General features: G+C 40.9%; 1 protein-coding gene across 2 annotated transcripts in view; it reads right to left on the reverse strand.

Annotated features, from left to right (window-relative positions):
- The window catches only part of EMB2788 (ribosome 60S biogenesis amino-terminal protein), a 107612-nt gene that overhangs the window by 37918 nt on the left and 44502 nt on the right, over positions 1-25192 (reverse strand). For both annotated transcript variants that reach the window (XM_088903207.1, XM_088903204.1), the window contains exon 11: positions 9965-10318. In XM_088903207.1, the coding sequence (XP_088759333.1) occupies positions 9965-10318 (354 nt within the window). The remainder of the gene's footprint in view (positions 1-9964; positions 10319-25192) is intronic.

Here is a 25192-nt window from a genome sequence, read left to right on the forward strand (position 1 = left end):
CTGGAAACTCTGAGCACCAAATCTTTTATAGTCTTTTCTGCAAAACTGATGTCAAGAATTGATTTCTTGATTTCTTTCTTCTGCAAAGATCAAATCTTGCAAAAAGGAATGGCGGCGGCTGGAGGAGAACTCCTGAGACGAAGATGGCTGAATTGCTTCTCTTCTCTCTAGAGTGTGTATGAGATCTAATCACAGTTCGCAGGATGCTTTCTTGCTTGAACCCTTGGTTTGAAAATCTCTTTTTTCTCTTAGGGTTTCTCCTCTTTTCTTCTTGATAAGAAAACCTCCTAAATTAGGAGTTATCCCAATCCAAATCAATATTTGGATAGGGGATTATCTTAATCCTATCTCCAGATTAAGTTAGCTTACTCCTGATCTTATCAGGAGGTTACCAGATTCAAATCTGATTTGAATTTGGTCTCCTAGAGTGGATAAGGTTAAAAGCCCAATCCTTTTGCTAACATTAATCTCAAATCCGCCCCATAGATGGGTGATCATATCAGCCCAGCTCGAAATGGGCTTTTGGCCCATTAAGTGTTCAGTGCTTAACTAGTTTCCAATCTGCTGCCCAGTTGGGCTTCTTTGTATGGCGTGGGACCCAAGCATTGATCTACACACCAGCCACATGGGTTCGGCCCAGCCTTTATTACAAGGCTCAGCCGAATTTACTGGAAAACGCAGTGAACCCCTGAGCCCATCACATGGACCCTATGGGCCCAACACTTACATTAAGTGGTCCCTGGGCCAAGCCATCTTATAAAAACCCAGGGACTGTGGGTTTTCTGATAAGACAGCAAAGACATTAGTCCACAACCTTAGTTTGATTCATGTTACCTACATATATATGGTTTTTAATCTATGTTCCATTCCCATTTGTTCATCTCTGAGATTTCCCTCCTTTCTCAGTGACGGAGACGACGAAATGTCTCTGGAAATGTAGGAAATCACATGGGGTGCGTGAAGCCAACTGTTTCAGCTGCATAACCCCACAACCTTTCTGTGACGGATCATATCCACTCATCGAATGAGTTTCCCTTTTAGCCTCTGTCAAACAAGGTTCAAAGCCGTTTTCAGGTAAACCTTTCTATCCAGTGAGTGCTCACCCATCATATTCAGGTTATGCCAAGGTACCATGAGAGAGTTCCCATTTTCTGGTGAAGCCCCTTCCACATCGGTCTATGACGCCCCTATCATCTTATGAAACACTCTAACAGATCCAACAGCAAATGGATAGCCCAATTTTATGGTGTGTTCTCATTACTGAAGGACCCATCATTGTGCTAATGACGGAAGGCCTTTAGAGAGTCCATCACATGGATCTCCCTATCACATGCACTCATATTTGCTGGAGGGAACAAAATTATGCCCTAGTTCTAATTTTAGGTCAAACCAAAGTGACTCCCCCTGACTTTCATAAACTCAGATTTCTGGTGGGCCTTAATCGGCTAGGGGTTCTGTACGCATCCCTTTTCAGAGTTGTGGGGCCCACCAAGCAAGGAGGGGTCATCCAATGACCTTAAGGGACACTATGGCAATGATGTGCATTCAGCCATGCTGTGCACAAGAGCCACTAACGAGTCTTCATGGGCGAAGTGCTTATGGCCCATGGACACAGCACATCAAACATCCAAACATCACATGTAAAGGAAGAATTGATCCAATCAATCAACTGCTGTAAAGCCCATTGAACAGCCCATTTAAAATCCATAACATTAACAATTAATGTCGACTAGGTATATGGGCTGAATCGCAGTTAGCAGTTCGGCCCATACAACTTTTCTCACAATAGTGGGCTTTTGCAGTTTTAACCATTTAAAATTGGGCTTTACAGGTGGGCCGAATTAAATCCTGTAATTGAACATCAGATTTGGAACAGCAAGTGAGAAAAATGGACTGAAAAATAGTCCCTTTCGAACCCTAGATGCGGTCCAAACAGTTTTGGTCCAATCTAGTCTGAAATGGTCTGAAACTGATTTTCAATTCAAGAATTAATTCATGAAAGATCTGAAATTAATAATTTTGATTTTCAACAATCATAAATCAAATATGGACTGTTCGCACCACTTGCAAAACAGAGGTTAATCACCAAGGTTGCAGTTTCACAAACTGCATACGCAGAAAGCGATTTCTCCATCTGCAAATCTCCAGCGCCACCTTCTTCTTCCTTCTTCTTTAATCAAGAAAATAAAGGAAACAGAAATCCTATTTCTATTAATTAATTACATTCTTGATCAAATCCTATACATTCAGTCTAGAAAATAAAAACAAATTATTTACAGACCGAATTAAATAAAATAAAGAAAAAGGGTGCGCAGACCATCTGCGCCAAATCTGCACTGTGATCTCCAGGTTTGAACAGTCCATTAAATCAAAATAAATAAAGAACAGTTCTAAATAAATTTTGGAATTAACAAAAATTAATTTCAGATCAATCGCTCTTAACAAGAAACGATTTCTTGAAAAAAAAAAAAAGAGAAAACAAATTGCGCAAATCTTGGCAGAACATCTTTTCTCCATCTGCGCAAGTTCAGATCTGATTTTCTTTTGGTTCAAGATTCGAACCTGTGGCTCTGATACCACTGAAAGAATGGTAGGATCCATCTTATGGACGCCAAAAAGATTGTGGAATGGGTGGGCGAATTTCAAAAATTTTCCTACCTTCTCCCAACTGGGAATCGTATTCCCTAAATTTAGAATACAATATTCAAGGATCCTACTTGAACCATAATCGAACCAGATCTGAACCAAAAGGAAAAGGGAGAATTATACCTGATCCGGAGAAGCAGTATCTCCCAAAGTTGGTGTTCACGCCCAAAGAGGACACCAAGATCCGCTCCTGCTGAAGATGGCACGGCTGTAGGTGGAACAGAACCAGCAGAGTGCGTCCTACACACTGGATCCTTCTCAAGAACCCTCTGGAAACTCTGAGCACCAAATCTTTTACAGTCTTTTCTGCAAAACTGATGTCAAGAATTGATTTCTTGATTTCTTTCTTCTGCAAAGATCAAATATTGCAAGAAGGAATGGCGGCGGCTAGAGGAGAACTCTTGAGACGAAGATGGCTGAATTGCTTCTCTTCTCTCTGGAGTGTGTATGAGATCTAATCTCAGTTCGCAGGATGCTTTCTTGCTTGAACCCTTGGTTCGAAAATCTCTTTTTTTCTCTTAGGGTTTCTCCTTTTTTCTTCTTGATAAGAAAACCTCCTAAATTAGGAGTTATCCCAATCCAAATCAGTATTTGGATAGAGGATTATCTTAATCCTATCTCCAGATTAAGTTAGCTTACTCCTGATCTTATCAGGAGGTTACCAGATTCAAATCTGATTTGAATTTGGTCTCCCAGAGTGGAGAAGGTTAAAGGCCCAATCCTTTTGCTAACATTAATCTCAGATCCGCCCCATAGATGGGTGATCATATCAGCCCAGCTCGAAATGGGCTTTTGGCCCATTAAGTGTTCAGTGCTTAACTAGTTTCCAATCTGCTGCCCAGTTGGGCTTCTTTGTATGGCGTGGGACCCAAGCATTGATCTACACACCAGCCACATGGGTTCGGCCCAGCCTTTATTACAAGGCCCAGCCGAATTTACTGAAAAACTCAGTGAACCCCTGAGCCCATCACATGGACCCTATGGGCCCAACACTTACATTAAGTGGTCCCTGAGCCAAGCCATCTTATAAAAACCCAAGGACTGTGGGCAGGTGCAAGATTAGCCCATCAGGTACTATCCTAAATGGTCTTACACTTAACCTCTCAACCCTTAATGATCAAGCACTGCCCGACAAGAGAGGACCTCTCCCTCGGTTGCAAGGAACAGTGCCGCACTCTCCACTCACATGGATCCCGGGAATTAAAACCATTTGCAAATATTTTGAAACCGTACAAATATATATGTATATATTAATTTTGCAAAACAAAATTCCAACGATTGAAATCAACTGCCGGCAGTTTGGTTTCCATCAGAGAGAGTGCATTCCCGATCATTACCTTTGTCCGACAAAGGGGCTGATCCTGTCACTATGATCACCCACTCAGATGAATTCTCAGACTGTCCCAACATACCCAGGTTTTGATCCCCGCTAAGGATCTCACTGATTGGCATATCAAAGATAGCCTGATCCGACACCTAGTGAAGTGTCATAATCGAGTCTAGGGGTCAGGTGTAACTTTCCAGTTTTTCCCATCTGCCTCCAAGGTCCAGGCAATACTGGAAATCTGGTCCGGTTCAAGGATTCGAGTAATCCCATACTACATGTGCCTTGGGTCTTACCCTGGTGGCCAAGACAGGCCATCCCAACACTTGGTGGCACACCAGTATCAACCTTGGCAAGATAAATCTCCCTAGACTTATCCAACGGCTGTGAACATTTAAAACTAACACGAGTCTCTATAAGTGTCCAGTTTTAGGGTCTTACACAGAATTATACCAAACAACATGAATCAAACATGCACTTTATTTATTTACACTAAATAACAAAAGTACATCAAATCGGATTGAAGCTAAGGGCATACAAAACTGTCTAACACACACCTAGGCCAGAATGGGCAAGGGTTGCAAAAGTCCATCCGGTGTTTGGGTGTCATATTTGTAGCTTTGATAGATCGAACACCGGTATCCACAAACTCCTGGACTGTGTCGCATCCCGACCCAATAGAAATGCAGGTACAGTCTCCTGTAGGTCCATATGACCCTGAATGTCCTCCCCCTGGTGAATCATGAAATGGCTGTAATAGAGTCTCAATATGAGCTGAAGTAGATGACACCACTAACCTTCCTTGCTAGAATAGATCGGACCCAATGACCTTGTATCCGGGCATAGATAAAGGATCAGCCTGTCACTTAATCTCTTTTATGGTCAATCACCAGATCCAGCTGGGCTTCTTGTCTGAGTTCATCCATCAATGGATATGTTAGGCTAGAGATTGCTAACTGATCCAGCTCATGGACCCGTGACAGTGAATCTGCAACTTGGTTGGAAACTTTGGGCTTGTATTCTATTTTGTAATCAAATCTCAGTAATTTATACAGCCATTTTTGTTGTACTGGAATTTGCACATGTTGCTCCATCAAATGCTTCAAGTTGCAATGGTCAGTCCAAATTATAGAAGGCCTACCATGCAAGTAAATCCTACATTTCTGAATAGCCAGGACCACAGCCATTAACTCCGTAGGTGGATTTGAAGCTGGGCTTGGGCTGATAAGGCCTTGCTAAAATATGCAATCAGTGTTCCTTGTTGCATCAAGACAGATCCTATACCAGTAGCTGAAGCATCACACTAGACTATAAATTCTTGGGTGAAGTCTGGAAGAGTCAAAGTGGGAGGGGAGGCAACCGGACTTTTGAGGGTCTGCAAAGCCTCCTCAGATTCTAGGCCCCACTGAAACCCATTCTTATTTAACTGTCAGGTTAAAAGGGTAGCTATCAGACCATAATTCCTTATAAACCGCTTGTAATACCCAGTAAAGCCCAGAAAGCCCCTAAGACAGCGGGCTGTGATGGGCTTGGGCCAATTGATCATACTCTCTCTGCCTCTATAATATGCCCAAGGTAGTGCACCCTATTCTGCCCAAACATGCATTTGAATTCCTTGGCAAACAGCTAGTGCTGGCTAAGAGTTTGGGGGGTCACCCAAAGATGGTCAATATCAGACACTCAATCTCGGCTATAAACTTAGGATGTCATCAAAGAATACTAGGATGAACCAGCACAAGAAGGGCCTAAAAATCTCATTCATGAGGCTCTGAAAGGTCAAAAGAACATTGGTCAAACCAAATAGCATGACCACAAACTCATAATGTCCATAATGTATAGGGAAGGTCGTTTTGTGTATGTCTTCAAGATGCACCCTTATTTTATAGTAACCAGACCCGAGGTCCAATTTATAGAAAACCATAGCTCCCTTGATTTCATCAAGTAACTCGTCAACCATCCAAATTCGATACTTATCCTTAACCGTGATAAGATTGAGCGTGTGGTAATCCAAACAAAATCTCTAACTCCCATCTTTCTTCTTGACAAGGACTGGAGTTGGGTTGCATAAGCCCTTTCTGAAGGAGGTGCATGATTATATTCTCTATCTCAGCCTTTTGGTACTGTGGGTATTTGTAAGGCCGTACGTTGGGCAGGGCTGCTCCAGGTAGGATAGGAATATGGTGGTCTTTGGTTTCACATGGGAGGGAAGTCTACAGGTTCCCCAAAAATGTCCTCCAATTTTGTCAACAGTTCTTGAAGAGCCTTCATCTCATTACTAGTGGGTTGAAACCTAAGATGGGAAGTGAGAGTGGGCTTTACTTGTTCTAGCCCAAGATAAATGAGTAGGGATGAGTCCATACAGTGAAAACACTTGAGCACTTCTTGACTCTTCCAGCTTGGGAGTTGTTGGGCCAAAGCCCTGTAGGCGGTGGGATTTGCCATTGATAGTGAAATCCATGGTTAAATTTTTCCCTAGTCACATGTTATAGGTCTTAGCTAGTTCATCCACTTGACACCAAGCACCATGTCAGCACTCCTAAACTTTAGAAGATGTAAATCTACAGTTAGTCAAACCCTTACACAACCAATTCAACCCCCAAGTAGATCCCTTCACATATGATTTTGTGTCCATTAGCAACATGAATAGGGAAGGCCTTAATGGGATGCACCGCTAGGGCCAACTATTGGGCTCTAAGTCAAGTAATCAGGTTGACTGTGCTGCCACTATCCATCAATATGGATACGAGTCGGCCCATAATCTGGCCTTTTACCCGCATAGTTTTAAAAGAAACCCTGATTAGTGCATGGAGTGAGATTTTAGGTGTATCTTCTTGAGACGGTTCCATGGAGTCTTCGAGCGGTTGCCTGTCATCTTCTTCCTCTAGTTGCGAGAGGTATAGCTGAGGGTTCTTACAACAATGCACTAGGCTAAACTTTTCACCACACTTGTAATAGAACTTACGCTCACAACAGGATTGCATTTCCAACCAGGATAACTTCTTCGAGGGAATGCTTGGTCCAGTTCCAAAGGTCTTTCTAGCGGTAGTATCAAATTGAGGTGGGGATGTTTTGAGGATAGGGCCTTGGGAAAAAATGAATTTCCTTCGTCTGTTCAATCGTTCCTCATGGAGCCTGGTCAAGTTAGTGGTGGCCATCATTGTTGTCGGTTGTAGAGTCTTGAGTCTTGACTTCGATCCTTATGTCTTCCCTTAACCCTTCACAAAATATCCAACTAGAGCTTTCTTTGGACACCCAAAACCCTAGAAATTAGCTTTTCAAAATCATTTTGATACTTTCTTACATTCCCAGTATGGCAGATCTTGGAAAGGGTCTTGTCAAAATCATCAAAACCAAAGGGACCAAATCAGGCACAAAGGTCTTCTATAAATTCCAACCAAGGAATTTGAGGGTGGGTTTTTCTATACCACTAAAACCAAAGAACAACCTCACCTTCTAGATAAACAAAGGCTATTGACCTCTTTGAAGATCGGGGATCTCAATAATTTCAAAATACCTCTTGGCTCTAAAGATCTAGGATACAGGGTCATCCCTTGAAAATGTGGAAAAATCCAAATTCAACGTCCAAGTGGTGTGGCCTTCAAATAAACAGTTGTTTCCATGGCTAGACCCCTTAGATTTGTTATCTTGATTACCAGTTGAAGTCATCCTCTCATAGTGGGAAGCGACTACAAACAATGTTTCCTTCTCCTCTAGATCAGCTAAGATGTGCAGTATCTCCACTTCCAGCCTCTCGACGCATTCATCCATTGATGCAGACCTGGTCTTGGCTATTTTCCAATAGCTTGGTGAAACCAAGCGAAGAGGCTCTGTGGGTTACTACCCACCACAAGGGATCTTCAAGGGTCCCTACCTCTTGAACAAGAAAGAAAATAGAAAATGTCTTAACAAAAATGGTGATAGTCTCGTGGCTGAAATCATCACACTTGTTGGCAGGTTACTCCTTTGACGACTTAAGGAGAAACTGGGCAGCAGTGGCTTCTATGGTCTCCACAAAGAACAAATTACAAGCTGAGTGGAAACGCCCAACGGACGGAGTGGTAAATTGAATTTTGATGGTAGCTGCCTAGGTAACCTAGGGCCATCCGGAATAGGAGGGATTCTGAGAGACAAAGACAGCAACATGTTGTCTTTATTTTCAGGACCAGTGGGTGTTGGTGATTCTGTAAGGACAGAGATATTAGCAGCAGTACAAGGTATACAGATGGCCAGTCAACTTGGGGTGAACAATTTGATAGCAGAAGGGGATTCCAAGTTAGTAGTGGGCTGGCTGACAAGTCCAGAAACAGCTTGTTGGGGCTACAGTGATCTGTTAAAGAAAGTTAAATGGCTGACAAGAAATATGACTGTCAGGTTTCAGTGGGTCAGCAGATCAGCAAATGCAATGGCTGATTCTCTGGCCAAGCAAGGGGTGTCAAGGGGAGATCTGTTTTGGGCTACTTTGTAACTGTGTTTCAGGCTTGTGTATGTTTAGTGTTTATGGTTCAGTCTTCGGGGGAGGTAACACCTCGTGCCTCCTCCTAGGCTGACTGTACTTTCGTTATTTGATTTAATAAAACTACTCTCATTTATCAAAAAAAAAAAAAAACGGTGATACACCTCTTAGTTGGCATTCTCTCTATTTATAGTGGCTTTACAACTTTTATTCTTAACAAGAAAAGTGCATGAGCTCAAGGTTGGCACAGGTCACATGTCTTCATCATGTATACAAATTTGACAGGTGGGCCTGGGCTTCTCAGTGTAGGATGAGACCCTTTGCCTTGAGTCCTCAACTGTGTTTCCTGGATTGGTGGACTTGGGATCCTATACGCACCTTTCTTTTCTTCTTTTGGACAAAACACCCCTTCTTTTTCTTTATTCCCTAAGTTTTTTTTTTCAGCTAAGACAATCTCTTCTTCTTCTTTTATCCTTCTTTTCCTAGGAAAAAACTAGTGGTGCAGCCTCTATTTTTCTAAGTTTTCTTTTCTTGTTTTTTCTTCTCATAAATATGTTAATTTTCTATGTTTTGATATGAAGCTTATTCTTATTTTATGAAGATTATTGGTAATTATTAGTGAAGGACGATTGGTGGTTGCTATAAAAGATGGGGAATTTTCCTGGGATTTAAATTTTTTTATTAAAAAAAAAATATCATCTAGGTGTAAGGTGCTCCCCTATTGCACAATTTCACCTTGGTGTCTTGACAACTATGACCAATATATTTGTATAAAAAACATTTAATTGTTCAAAAACAACTAATATGCAAAAGGTTTCTCAAATTAAGATCTAGCTTATTTACACATTGAAAACACATGATGTTTAGCCAACCACTTTACATCATGTAATAAAAATAACTCATTTTGATTCCAACTATTGCAAAGAAAACATGGAGGGGGTCTCAGGTACAATTTGAATAAAACCACTAAAAGGTCTTAAAAACATGATCTGTTCAGATATATTAAATGAGGTGTGACAAATTTTAAATATTATATTAAAGGAACCTCAGTACAAGGCAAACACCATTTTCATAGAGATTTTTTTGAACAACGTGCATATCATAGGAGGTCTGAGAAATGTGTCTTACATTTCTTGAGGGATGAACTACCAAGGTTGAGAACTGAGGCATTTCCATTTAGGCTATGTTTGGTTTGAAGGAAAAGGAAGGGAAACCTATACAAGGTTTGTAAACGTTTCCCTACATTTCCCTTCCTTTCCTTACTTTTTCCTTCAAACCAAACACAGCCTTAAGGATAAGCCTCTCATAAACCTTTTAAAACATTGACAGGAGCAAAGACATTCTATATATATTTTTTATAAGTAAAAATAAGTATTTACTAAAGGTCAAAGAGAATAGGCATGACAAGCATCATAGGGGCACAAGATGCTACCTCTTACACAAACATCAAAAAATAGTATCAAGAATCAATAACAACTGAGCTCAATACTATATATATATGTGTGTGTGTGTATATATGAGAGAGAGAGAGAGATACTGACCATGTGAAGAATGGCAGTTGGGGGCGTGCTCATAAGTATGGCTTTCAGTAACAGCTCAGTGTTAGGACCAGATCTCATATTACTGAATCCATCATCAATGGCCTGGTATAGTTGAAACAGGCCTTCAACTGATAAGGTAAAATGTGGTTGGTAAATCCTTCTCTTCTGAGAAATCCTCAATGTAGAAAAAACTATATGTAGAATTGAATTAACCAATGGAACATTTTGCTTTATCAACTCCAAACCAATTATTAAGAGTTTGTGTAGATGAGATGAAAGCTCTGATAGCTGCTCAAAGGCATACTTTTGCAGCCACTCAATGATATTTCTGAATGAGATAACATCCTTAACTACCTACACACAAACAAGCAGGTTTTAGTAGAGAGATCTCATAATGATCAACAATTTTTCCATACAACAGGCAGAAAACAAAAATGATATAGAAAGATAATAGCTGCATAACCAAATCAACAAAAACCATAGCAAACCTTAGGAATTTGAATGGGAATATAAGCAAACTATGAGAGAAAACCCCGATATTTCTTGCCACAACAAAAGATCCAAAATATGTGCCAAAATTTAGGTAAAAACTACCAATGGAATTTCTTAAAAAAGAGCAAGAATCAAAAAACACTACATAGAAAATTGTAAGTATTGACAAAGTATTAGGAAAAAGGACAAGGGTAGAAGTAGTGAGAAATAACTTGAGGGTCTATTATTTAACAATGAATATGGCACCAAACAGAATGGAATGGTGGAACTAGATTCATGTAGCTAACCCCATATAATTGGGACAAGGCTTGTTTAAATTAAGAGTTCACAAAATATTAGCAAGAAGTATTCAAAGGCCAAATGATAAAAGGAACTCAGCTCAAGTTGTCATATATATGATACAATCAGTTGATTTGTACAACATTTGTATTCAATATTGTTAACTGCTAAACCTCTATATGCTATAAATACCAGATAATTCAAATATTTAAGACTAAGGCCAAGAATATAAGCTTAAAACAATTCTTGGAACCAGTTAGAGCCAAAGCCAAATTCCAACTGATTTTTTTGGTCAATAGTCCAACTGAAAATTTTAGGCAGGCATTAATAGTTGCTGTGACTTTTAAGTAGGTATTAAAAGTCAATAATCCATAACAAGGGAGAGATTGAGGAGAATTTTACCCATAGAACTAAACCAAGATGGGCAAAATAGATGGGTACATCCATAATCCTGTATGATAGGGGAATACCACTTAGGATAAACAGCTACAGGGTTAACGATGTTGTATGGAGCAAAGTGTTAGGGAATAGGAGGTGGGGCCGGAGTCTTGGTACCATCCTCAAAGGTATGGGGCAAAGGTGAGACAGAACTTCTCTTACAGAAACGCAGTCTCTGCAGGGGCTTGGCAAGGTTTCAGTGAAACAATCTTGAGAAAAGTGGGAGAGCGATGGCTTCTGGAAACTGAGAAAGGGGTTAATGGAGGGAGGGAGTGCCAGATAGATTGTTTAGTTGGAACTTTTGATAAAGGGGTTAGGGTTGAGGAAGTTGAGAGTTGGACGATGAGAATATGGGGGGAGGTGGGAGGAGTAAGGGTAAAAAAGCTGATTGAAGAGTTGTTCTTGTTCATCTTCCACTCGAGAGAAGAGGCGATCTGGGTGCTGAGAAATGGGACCTGGAACCGATCTTGATGTAGTTTTTGTGTTTTCTGTATGGAGAGGCAGCACCTCGTGCCTCTCTAAGGGGATTTTCATGTAACCAATCTTTGAATTAATGGAATATGACTCTTTACTTATCAAAAAAATGGGACAAAACTGGATGGTTATTGACTGGTGGGCAGCGAGTGCAGGATGCTTCTTCCCAGAAAGGAAGGGCAAGGTTATCTTACAGGATGAGGTTTGCATCAAGGTCTCCAGTTCATACCAAACTTCTTTATCACTTCACCAAATATACCAAACCATGCATGGGGGGACTGTTTAAGTCCATAAATGGCCTTCTTTAGTCTACACACCTTACCATCCTCCCCTTGAGCAACAAAGCCCGATGACTGCTCCATATAGACCTCCTCAAGGAGATCACCATGTAAAAAGGCATTCTTGATGTCAAGTTGAAAGAGAGGCCAATTATACATAGCAGCTAAAGATATCAAAACACGAACGAAACCAATTTAAAAACAAGAGAAGTCTCTGTGAGTCCATACCATATGTTTGGAAATAGACTTTGGCAACCAGTCGAGCTTTCAATCGCTATACACTAGCATCAGGTAAATACTTAACAGTGTATACCCACTTACAACCCACAACATGCTTACCAGGAGGGAGTGTGGTCAAATCCCACGTATGATTATGAGCCAAAGTTGAGAGTTCTTCTTCCATTGCATGGTGCCACCCTAGAGAGGCAAGGGCTTCCTGAACATCAAAAGGAACCAAAATAGAAGACAACGGAGAAACAAACTGATGATGGAAAGCAGAAAGGTGAAATACAAAAACACAATTAGAAATTGGATGAAGTGTATAACTGTGTTTATCTTTCCGCAAGGCAATAGGAAGATCAAGGTCAAAAACAGGAGGTGGAGCTGGTGGGGGGACAACTGTCGGATCTATCGATGGTGAAGAAGCTAGAGGAGGAGATGGTACATGTCGTCAATGCGTATTCACTTGGCGGATGGGTGGCCGTTCAACAAGAAGTTGCACTAGAGGCGAAGACTTAGTCACAACTGGAACAAGTGGGATGGGGTCCTCAACAGGAACTAGAAGAGGAGGTGAGGAAGAAAAAGAGACATCACCGGACCTAGGAAAAAAAACGGAACATATTCAAAGAAAGTAACATCAAGGCACATGAAGGAACGTCGAGAACTGGGATTATAACACTTATATCCTTTCTGGGTCTAGGAATAGCCAAGGAAGATACACTTGGTGGATTGTGCATCTAATTTGTCCACTCCAGGTCCAAGATTATGAACAAAACATACATACCCAAAAACCATGGGAGTAAGGGGAAAATGAGACAAGGTAGGAAACAAAGTGGTGAAAGGAGAATGACCTTTAAGGATGGGTGTAGGCATCCGATTAATGAGGAAACAAGATGTAAACACAACATCACTCCAAAAATGTTTGGGTACATTCATATGATGCAAAAAGGATAGAGCAGTTTCCAAAAGATGGCAGTTCTTTCTCTCAGCCACCCATTTTGCTGAGGTATATAGGTACATGAAGTTTGATGGATAATGTCATGTTCCAAATAACGAGAGTGTGGAAGAGATAAGCAGATCGAGCAGGAAAGGATTTGTTTGCAAGCTGGACTTGGAGAAAGCCTATGACTTAGTGGATTGGAATTTCCTGATGGAGATGTCGAGAAGACGTGGATTTGGGGATAAATGGTGCAATTGGATAAGAGGATGCTTAAACTCTTGTCGTTATTCAGTGTTGGTGAATGGGGTGGTTAAGGACTTTTTTCCAGCCAATAGAAGCTTAAGACAAGGGGATCCACTCTCCCCTTTCCTATTTACACTTGTTGCTGATGTCTTTAGTAGGATGATCTCCAAAGTAGATGAGGAGGGCCAAATAAAGGGATGGAGAATAGGGAGCAGAGGCATTCCAGTAACTCACCTTCAGTTTGCTGATGATATTGTTATTTTTTGTGAAGGGAATGAGTTGAGCAAAGTGGAGAACCTTAAGATTTTAATAAGTACTTTTGAGAGGGTCTCCAACTTGAAGGTAAATTTTGATAAAAGTTGTGTGGCTGGAGTAAACTTGGAGAATAGGGAGATTGAATCCATTGCAAAATGCTTAGGTTGCAATATTTCTTCTTGGCCTTTGACATACTTAGGGCTACCCTTAAGAGCCAACCCTAAAGAAAGTAGTTTCTGGGCCCCTATTGTGGAGAAATTTGACAAGTGCTTGGCGGCTTGGAAAAAGAATTATATTTCAATAGGGGGTAGGCTGACTTTAATTAAGGCTACACTTGCCAACCTTCCAACCTACTTCCTTTCAATGTTCATGATTCCTCCAAGGGAGGCTAAGAAACTGGAGAAGAGAATGAGGGACTTTCTATGGGAACCAGGAGAGGTGAAAAAGGATCACTTGATCAGATGAGAGATAGTTAACAAACCAAAGGAAGAAGGGGGTTTAGGGATATGGAACATAGTGCTAAAGAATGTAGCCCTTCTAGGGAAGTGGCTATGGAGATGGCCCCGAGGAAGAGAGAGATTATGGCATGAGGTGGTGGCAAGCATTCATGGTTGTGCAGGAAGTGGTTGGGATTCCGGGATATCTCGCTGAGCTACCCTTGCTACACCTTGGAAGGCTATACATGGTATTCTCCCTCGCTTCCTCAGATTCATCAGGTATGATGCTTGTTCTGGTAATGCTATTCTGTTCTGGGAGGATATTTGGGTGGTGTACTCAACCCCTCAAAGATTGTTTCCCCTCGCTCTATTCCATTTCCCTTCACAAACTTGAGCCAATTGCAACTTTTCTTCTGAACCCGTTAAACCCCTTATCTTTAAACTGGGACTTTGGGTTTCGTAGAGGGTTAAGGGATGGTGAGTCGAATTGTGTTATTGAGCTAATTCATTTACTAGAATCCGTTTGCTTGGACCCCACTTCTTCTGATCAAAGGGTTTGGACTCCTCTTCCAAAAGGTACTTTTACTTGCTCTTCTTTTCTAAAATCCCTCAGTTCTAACCCCTTTTCCCAAGGATTCCTTGTCAAAGAAGTCTGGGCAAGACCTATTCCCCCAAAAACTGATGTATTCTGTTGGAAAGTCTTCTATGGGAAAATCAATACTTTGAAAAACTTACGGAAAAAGAGACCCTCGCTTTGTCTTTCCCCAAATTGGTGTTCCTTGTGTAAGGCCGAGAATGAGGATTGTATCCATTTGCTGATCTCCTGTTCCTTTGCTACAGCTATCTGGAGGTGGAGCCTTTGTTTATTTGGAGGTAGGCGGTCTATGCCTTCTGATTTAAGTTTGTTATTCAACCCATCTATCTTTGTTTGGCACACTAGAAGAGGTAAGGTCATGTGGAAATGTGTTAGGGCAGCCACTCTGTGGACTCTTTGGGAGGAAAGGAATGCAAGAATTTTCTTAGAGAAGGAAAGAGGGTTAGATGAAATGAAGGATTGTATCCTAACAAGAGCAATCCATTAGCTGAAAACTGTGGACATCTTTGATGAGTTGTGGAGGAATTGGCTAGTAATAGCTAACACTTCAACAAAGAATGATAGAATTCTGTCAAAATGGATTCCGCCTTTGGAAGGTGTCATCAAGCTGAACTTTGATGGAAGCAGCCAAGGCAACCCCGGGCCTTCAGGTATAGGGAATATCCTGAGAAATAAGGACAACAACATAATTTCCCTATTCTCAGGACCGGTGGGAGTGGGGGATTCCACAAGGGCAGAAATCCTTGCTGCAATACAAGGAATTCAGATCACCAACCAGCTTGGGGTGGAGCATCTCCTAGTTGAAGGGGACTCTCAGGTGGTAACAAGGTGGCTTCTAAACTTGGATACCACCATTTGGGGCTACAAATACCTCATCAAAAAAGTAAAGTGGTTAACCAACAATATGAGAGCTGAGGTAAAATGGGTTAGTCGGTCTGCTAATTCTTTGGCTGATGCTTTAGCCAAATAGGGGATTTATAGGGAAGATCTTTTTTGTGTATCTATGTAAGTTGTTATTAATTTGGAAATTTGTACTTAACTAGCCCGGAGAGGTTGCAACTCATGCCTTTCCTTAGGGACTTTGTACCATTGTCTATTGTTGATTAATAAAATTATTTCAATTATAAAAAAAAAATACTCCTGAAACGGTGTATAAAAGTATTTGCGGCCATTATTTGAATGAAGAATCTTAATGTGTACATCAAATTGGTTGCAAATTTCAACATAAATTTTTTGGAAAATGGATAACAGTTCACTCAATTCTTTCATTAGGTAAAGCCACGTCATCCTTGAATAATCATCAACAAAAATAACAAAGCATTTGAAACCATTGTATGACACTATTTTATTTGGACCCCAAATATCTGAATGAACTAAAGAAAAAGGACTCGACATACGACGATCAACCCTAGGACTAAAGGGGACACAATAATGTTTCCCCAACTGACACGACTCACAATCCAAAACAGAAAGACGACTCGACGACGGAATAAGTGACTTCAGTGCTTTAAGCGATGGATGACCAAGTCTACAATGCCATTGGAGAGGAGAAAGAGATGTCTAAAGAGCTGTTGATGAACCACCACCACCATCAAAGATAATACAATCCACCAGCTTCACACCCTCCACCAATTTTCATCCCCATCTTGAGATCCTGAAAAACACAAGAAGAAGGGTAAAGGGTGACAGAGCAATTAAGAGACTTGGTTAGCTTACTAACAAACATAAGATTAAAAGGGAATTTGGGAACATACAAAACTGAGGATAGGGATAAAGGGTATATGTCAACATTACCAACACCACAAATGGAGGATGTGAAACCATAAGCAAGAGCAACAGAATATGATGTGAAACACTGTGAAAGGGAGGAAAAACATACCTGGAGTCCCAATCATATGATCAGAAACTCCATAGTCAATAATCCAGGAGGTGGGTTTGGATGCCAGACAAGTCATACCTGAATATGCGTGAATAGTTGTATTCTGTTGAGAGGTGGCATGGATAAACCGCTCATACTCATCACGTGGGACACTCATCATCTCCTTCCCGAAGACATCCGTAGATGTAGAGGGCATCTGATCATCTTGTTGGATATCCTATCTTGAACCACCATCATTGGTCACTGAATAATTTTCCCAAGTTGAAGGTGGGTCATGCAAATCATAAAAAGGTTAATGGTGTGCCCTTCCTTACTAGAATGTGTACACCACCTTGGACCATTACCACGTCCTCTGCCATGAGCTCCCCCTGAATCTCGACTTCCAACACGTCCACCACCACGACCATACACGGGTCCACCACCACCACTACGACCATACATGGATCCAATGCTACCACTATGACTGGGTTGAACTCCCCAAGCTCCACCTATAATACCACGGCCTCCCCCTCTCATCACTACAAAGGCAAACTTGTCAGAGATATTAGAATTCTCTATGGGCCCAACAAAAATCCTCCGAAGGCGAGCAAACACCTCTTCTAGAGACGGAAGAGCTGACCCTCCTAGTATTTATGCTCTCACTGGTTCATATTCAAATTTCAACCCTACTAAAAATCTGGTCACATCTAGTTGTTCTCTCTGTTGTTGCTAAATCTTAACAACAAAAGTGAGGGGATGGTACACATTCAACTCATTATGAAGGTTCCTCATGCTAGCATAGTACTCCTCAAGACTCTAATTACCTTGTTGCAGATTAAAGTACTCTTGATAAAGTTGATACACTCTAGTAGTATTGTCTTGTCCCGATTGGCATGGTCTCAAATCTCCTTGGTTGTATCTAGGAACATAAAATTCACACTAATCTTGGGTTCCATACTATTCCATAACGAGGTCATAATTTGTGCATCTTCTTGTTCCCGGTCACTATACTCCTGAGAGTCAACGGGAGGTTTTTCTTCTCTTACATGCTTCACTTTCTTCTTAGCTCTAAGAAAGACCTCTACAAATTTTGCCCAAGGCACATAATTCTCCCCATTCAACTTGATAGAAGTCATATGAACATTCAGGTAGTCGGTGGGAACCATAACACTAGATTTGTGTTCACTACAGTCTCCCATTTCTGAATTCCTTTTTTTTCTCGTATATCAAACTTCTAAATCACTTTTCACCACACTGCACACTAGTGAAACCACCTACAGTCACAATTTTCAGCAATACCCATCGCTGATTTCTTCACTTTCAGCACCACATAACTACCACACAACTACCTGAATAAACACCATAGCACTAGAAACTCACCAACCACTCGATTCACACTGAAACACACATATAGCCCACCTATTTGATCACCAAAAACCAACCTGACACTCGACTGTCCACTGCACCACCTGAAACAGCACCCTTTGTACCATCGATTAAAGGGCTTCCTACAAACCACCAGAAACACCCTCTAAACCACTGACAGGAGGCATGAAAACCTCCAAAGGGAAAGGGTGATCACTCATCTTCAGCCCTTTTCCCCATCTCCAACAGATGATGAAGAAAACTGTAAAACCCTAGGCTGAAGGTTGAATGGCAATAGAACAGAATTCTTGGCAGATCTGATTTTGTCACAGTGGCTTTGATAGCATGATAAAGTTCAGACCTGCACTAGAATTTTGTTAGAAATAGTATTTGAGGAAGGTTAGAAGAGATAGAAGAGAGAAGAAGAGAAGAAAAAGAAAAGAAAGGAGGAGAAAACTGGTTGGAACAAGAGAGTAAAGTCACTGTCTCTAGTCAGCCAGGTTTTATTTGAAGGGAAGGGAGATCCATCATATGGATGGCCGAACCTTGCAGGAAGGTTGGGCGAAATTTCAAAAAATTTCTTTCTCCCTTCCGGGAATCCTATTCCCTAATTTAGAAAACTGCATTTTCAAGGTTCGTTCTTGAAGCAAACTAGACCAAATTTGAAACCAAAACAGGGAGAGGAATACCTGATACAGAATCCACACAAAAGCTCCTTCCATTGTAGGTGTTCACACCCAAAGAGATCACCAAAACCTACCTCCACTGAAGACGACACAGCTTATGTTGAGGCAGGATCAGCAAAGGGGCTCTTCACCAAGAACCCAGATTCTTCACCAAGAATTGAGTAGGGAGTATGTGAGCACGACTTTATATTGTTTCTTCTACCAAGAAACAATATCAAGAACTGTTTTTGATCACTCCAGAAGGTGGAGATCGAACTGGGTAGGGCGGCAAGAGATGAGGGAGAAAAAGATTGCAAAAAGGAATTGCTTCTTTAAGAAGAATTCGCCCTCCTATTTATAACCTTCTTTTGGATCAACTTCCTAATTCAATTAGGAAAGAGTTCTTTGATCCAAATCTTTATTTGAATCTGGACTCTTAAATGGATAAGACTTATCTTATCTTTCAGCTAATCCTAATCAGATTATAAACCAGAATAATCCTAATCAAATTATAAACCAGAATTTGCCCATTTAATTAAATCACTTAAGCCCTGTTCGAAATGGGCTTTAGGCCTATTTAGTCACATAGCTCACTTTCCCTTTAAATGCTGGTTAGTTTGGTTCTCTTTATATGGCGTGGGACCCTAGCATTGATCTCCACAAAAGCCATATGGGTTCAGCCCAGCCTCTATTACAAGGCTTGGCCGAATTCATTGCTAAAGACAGTGAACCCCTGAGTCCATCAACATGGGCTCTTAGCAGGCCCAACGTTTACACTAAATGGCCCCTGGGTCCAGCCACCTTATGAAGGCCCAAAGACTATGGACTTATGTGAGATTAGCCCATCATGTTTATTATCCCTAAATGGTCTTACACTTAATCTCTCAGCCCATAATGATCAAACACTGCCCGACAAGAGAGGACATCTCCCTCAGCTGCAAGGTACAGTGTTGCACTCTCTACTCACATGAATCCCGAGAATTAAAACCTTTTGCAAACAAATTGTGAAACCATAATATATATATATATATGTATATCTCTATATAAATATATTTTGCAAAACAAATTTCAACAAGTTTGAAATCAACTACCAGTAGTTTAGGTTTCCATCAAAAAGAGTGCATTCCTCGATCAATCACTTTGTCCGACAAAGGGACTGATCCTATCACTATGATCACCCACTCAAGTGAATTCTCAGACTGTCCCAACATACCCAGGTTTTGACCCCCTCTAAGGATCTCACTGATTGGCATATCAAAGACAGCCCAATCCAACACCTAGTACAGTACCATAATCGAGTCTAGGGGTCAGGTGTAACATTCCAGTTTTGCCCATCTATCTCAAAGGTCCAGGGCAATATTGGAATTTGGTCTAGCTTTAGAGTTTCAAGCAAACCCACACTGCAAGTGCTTCAAGTCTCACCCTGGCAGCTGAAACAAGCCACCCCAACCCACTTGGCAGCACATCAGTGTCAGCCTTGGCAGGATAAATCTCCCCAGATCTATCCAACGACTGTGAAGATTCTAAACTAACATGAGTCTCATAAGTGTCCAGTTTAAGGGTATTACACAGAAACATACCAATATAACATGAATCAAATATGTAATTTATTCATTTACAATAAACGTTATAATGTACATCAAGCTTATTGGAACTAAGGGCATACACTGTCTAACAATATTTTTATGTTTCTATTAAATAAAGCAAAAGACTATTATGTCCCTACTTAAGTATGGGACACATCACTTAACATAAACATTACACATCAGCTTAAACATATATAGAAAGACTAAACTACCCCGATACAGTCGACACTAACAACATGCATTTCTCCCTCCCATTGTTCATCTTCTCTACTTGATGCAGCAGCGAACCAGTAGCGGCAAGTGACTCCTCCGGCCTTCTCTCGCTCCCACTCTCTTCCTCTTCTTCTTCCTCTTTGGTCCCACAGCTTCCGCCTTCCTCTGTTTTTCATTTTTTATCGCTAATGCAACTCTCGGCAGCAGCAATCTATTTTCTCCTCTCCATTTCTATCTCTCTCCCCCCTCTCTTTCTCTTCTTCCCCATTTTCTCCCTCGTTCTCTCTCTTTCTCCCTCCCCTATTACAGTGATGGTTATCGGTGCTTCTTCAAGCCTTAGCCGCAATTTCTACTTGGATCTTGCCAAGGCCAGTTGCAAGGTCTTGGCCGTTGTGCGACGAAAAGATCGAATGAAGGCCTATCTCAGAGTTGTTGCCAGAAAGATCGATGGAAAGATCCTCATTGGAGAATGATTCAAATCCTCCCAATCTCAAAACTATTGTCGTGAACCTAAATTTGAACGCTAAAGGGCTTGTTATTGAGAATCATTTTGCCAGATTTATGTCTAGAAGTGGAGACTGATTTCCTAGAATATATTATTTGTATTTATTATTAAATATTTTAATTTTTACTAATTATTGCATATTTTATTTTATTTAATTATTAACTACTTTATTGCTTTTTCATTGGAACTCGCACTTTTCAATATTATTTTGATTTTAATAAATTATTTTTAATTTTTTATAATGTTTACCAAATAGTTTGTTTTAGGGGTAAAATAGTAAAAGTTGGGGAATTTCAGATGCTGAAGGTTTGATCCAACACAAATGAAATTATCTATTCAAAGACTCTAAAAAGTAGAAAACCATCTATGCTTCTTTTCAGATTTCAAACACAAATAATATCTTTTTTAACTTTTCAGATTTCAGATTTATCAAATGCCACCTAAGGATACATTGAAAGTCACCTACTTCTCATAGAATTAAGATGAACTTTGATGGATGCAGCATTTGGTGCTTTTTTCAGGACCTATAGATTTGGTGATTCAACGTGGGCAGAAATATTGACAGGTTTACATGGACTGAAACAAGGGAAAGAATTAAACTACAGAGGGATCATTGTGGAAGGAGGTTCAGAGGTAGTAGTGGGATGGTTAAAGATAATGCACAAGCAACATGGAAGCACAGATATATCTTAAGGGAAATCAAATCATTAGCAGAGGAACTGAATGCTACATTTCAGTGGGTTCGTGATCTGATAACAGTCTGACTGATGGCTTATCTAGGCAAGGGGTAAATTGAACTGTAATGTTTTAGCATGAGGTTCCAAGGGGAACCTGATGTAAGAAATTTGGGATAGACTGTATGTACCGGTTTACATTCCTGTAAATTTGTATGTTCTGTTTATATATTAATAAATTTTGATTATTGCTGATAAAAAAGTTAGTGATCCTGTTATTCTTAGCCCCTGTAACACAACTGTCAACTCTGCTGTAGCAGAATCCCCCTGAAAACATCAGTTATTGTTTCTATAGCTTTCTAGTTTTTTTTATCAATAACTGAATTACATTACTATATCTTTCTAGTTATGGACCAATTAGTTAATTTTTCTTTTTTTCTGCATCGCTGTTTTTTATTGATCGTAATCACTTTATTGATGAAGATAAACATAAAGTCAATGTAAGTAGCAAGCTTGCACAATAACTGAAACTCAATACCATTCATCAAAAAAAAAAAAAAAAACTGGAACTCAATAATAGCTGAGAGACTGACAATGTTAATGGAATGCTGGTCAAATTGTAAATAGAAATGGTATTAGGTTAGTTATGGTCTGCAAAAAGGACTGTGGAGACTGTCCCCACTACAAGAAATCTGTGCTTTAGTCTACCAGCTACTTCTCATGATTGGGATTGGGACTGTAAAGAATCCAAACTTGAGCATCATTTAGGACATAAAAATTAAAATCTGAACCTCAACCTAGAGTTCAGCTCATTTAATTATGTAGAGAACACTGATGTGGGCCCCACGGCTGTGGTCTCCACTGTGTTCGTATGACAGCACATGTAATCTTTGTTAGTTATATCAGTGTTAGTTGGCAGTTATTTCAGCTTATTATTGTTTTATTTGCCATGTAAGCATTAAGGGCAATTCTGCCTTTTTCTACAATTAGTGAACATAACATATAAATATTAAGAGTGGGGCGGCATATTCAATCCATCTGTCCCTCTCCTTTCTAAACCCTTGTGTACTTCTGCTTCTCCTCCTTTTCTTCTTCTTCTTTTCTCCATCCGAAACCTTTTTGGATTCAAGACTGACTGTAGTCTTGATCGACTACTAATTTAAAAACAAAGTCTAAGCCAAAGTAGGGTGGTCTTTTTTTCTTTGATAATTGAAGGATAATTTCATTAAACAAAGAAGATAAGCTGTTACATGCATCCCTTGGGGAGATGTGTTAGTGGTGTTAGTGAAGGGGTATTTCAGTCTTTGTACTTGTTGAGAATGCTGATGTGTACTGTTATGTTAGTTCGAGTGCCTCTTACTTAAAGAAGGGCACTCAAGTCTTTTTCAATAAGTCAATAATATAATAATAGGTCTGGCCGAATCAAGGGATTAACTTTTTTCCCTAATTCGAACCAGCCTTTCTCTCTTTTCTCTCTTCTCTCTTTTCTTCTTTCCTCTCCTACTTCTTGCTGTCTACTTTACTCTACAGTCAACGAACAAGACAGAATTCTATGGCAGGTCAAACTTCAACATGGTATCAGAGCTAGGTTCACCAAATCAGACTTGCTAGAATTCTGCCTTCTGCGCATTCGAATTAGGGTTTCACTTGGGGTTCTCAGTTGTGAGTTGGAGACTGGGAAAAGGGCTGAAAAGGAGTGATCGCCCTCTTCCCTAGGAGGTCTCTATGCCTCCGATTGTGTCGTTGGTGATTGGTTGCTGTGGTTTCTAAGCCCTAGTTAGGGCTGGTACGTGTGGTGCAGTGGTGTCTCAGCCCTTCGTATGGTTGGCCTTCAGGCGATGAGGTAAAGTTTTTTTTATATATTTTTTTTTTTTTTTTGTTATGGAATACATGAGAGGTGTAGTACAGTTCGCATGATGGGTTCTCAGATTGCAGTATGCTAGGGTTTATTCTGGTTTGTGTGTGATTCGAATGGCAATAGTGTCTACTTAATGGTGAAGCTTCCTATAGTTGTGGATTAATGTTGGTGGTGTTACAAGTGTGGTTTTCAGCTTTTAATACTGCTGAAATCAGTGTACAGACTTCGGTGAGTAGGGTTTGTGGTGTTGCAGTTCTCAGCTGTTGAAATCAGTGTGCAGATTTCGATGAAGTGTCTGTGTGTAGTGTGCAGTGTGTAGTGCTCCTAATTCAGTGCTCAGAATTAAGGGAGTTCGGCAATGGCAGATAACAGTGATAGTAAACCTAGTGTCATGATATCTACTGACTACCTGAATGTCCAAATGACCTCCATTAAACTGAATGGAGAGAATTATGTCCCTTGGGCCAAGTCTGTAGAGGTTTTTCTGAAGGCGAAGAAGAAAGTGAAGCATATAAGAGAGGAGAAACCCCCCGCTAATTCTCAGGAGTATGAAGACTGGGAACAGGAAGATGCACAGATCATTACATGGTTGTGGAACAGTATGAAACCCAAAATCAGTGTGAACTTCATGTTTCTTGACACAGCCAAAGAGGTGTGGGATCATGCCAAGAAACTGTATTCAGGTCAGGATAATACCACTAGGGTATATCAACTGTATCAGGAATACTTCAATCTGCAACAGGGAAATCAGAGCCTTGAGGAGTACTATGCCAATGTGAGGAATATCCGTAATGAGTTAAATGTCTATCATCCTCTCACTTCAGATGTCAAAGTTCAACAGCAACAGCGAGAGCAGCTTGATGTAACACGGTTTCTGGTGGGGCTGAAGTCTGAGTATGAACCAGTACGAGCCCAGATACTAGGGGGATCTGCTCTTCCATCTTTAGAGGAGGTGTTTGCTCGTCTTCGGAGGGCTTCCATTGGATCTATGGACTCTAATGTCTCCGATAAATCAGCATTTGCAGTGTCAAGAGGCCGAGGTGGCAGAAGTGGGACTCGAGGAACCCAGCCTGGCAGGAGTGGTAGTGGTGGATCTACACATATCCGTGGTGGTGGTCGTACTGGAGGCAGAGATTCAGGGGGAGCTCGTGGTAGAGGACGTGGCTCGGGTCCACGGAAGTGTACTCACTGTGGTTTGGATGGACATACCATTAACTACTGCTATGACTTACATGGTCCTCCCTCGACGTGGGCCAACCATGCCATGACTAGTGACACCAGTTTCAGCCCTACACAGGAGAAACGGTCAGCTGACCCGATGCCTTTGCACAGCCCTACTCCCTCAGATGGTCCAGGCAAGGAGATGGTGAGTGTTCCTCGTGATGAGTATGAGAGGTTTGTTCAATCCAAGTCGCAGCAGAACACAGCTTCCTTTGCACACTCAGGTATGGCTTGTTTGGCATCCACACCCAACCCCTGGATTATTGACTCTGGAGCCTCCGATCACATGACGGGAACTCCAGGTGTGTTTTCATCTCTCACTCATTGCTCAACATCACAATCTGTTACCCTTGCTAATGGCTCCACGTCATCTATCTGTGGTGTTGGTAATGTTGACCTAGACCCTGTATCCCTATCCTCTGTTTTATATGTACCTAAGCTTCCATTTAATCTTATGTCTGTTAGTAAGCTGACCAAGTCACTTAAGTGCTCCATCACTTTTTACCCTTCTATGTGTGTTTTTCAGGATCTCAAGACGGGGATGAAGATTGGTGGAGGGCATGAAGCCGGTGGACTGTATTATCTTGATGGTGGTGGACGAACGTCAACGGCTCTTCAGTCATCCATTTCTCC

This window comes from Nelumbo nucifera, chromosome 1, assembly GCF_055504915.1.
Source record: "Nelumbo nucifera cultivar China Antique chromosome 1, China Antique-T2T, whole genome shotgun sequence".
NCBI lineage: Eukaryota > Viridiplantae > Streptophyta > Magnoliopsida > Proteales > Nelumbonaceae > Nelumbo > Nelumbo nucifera.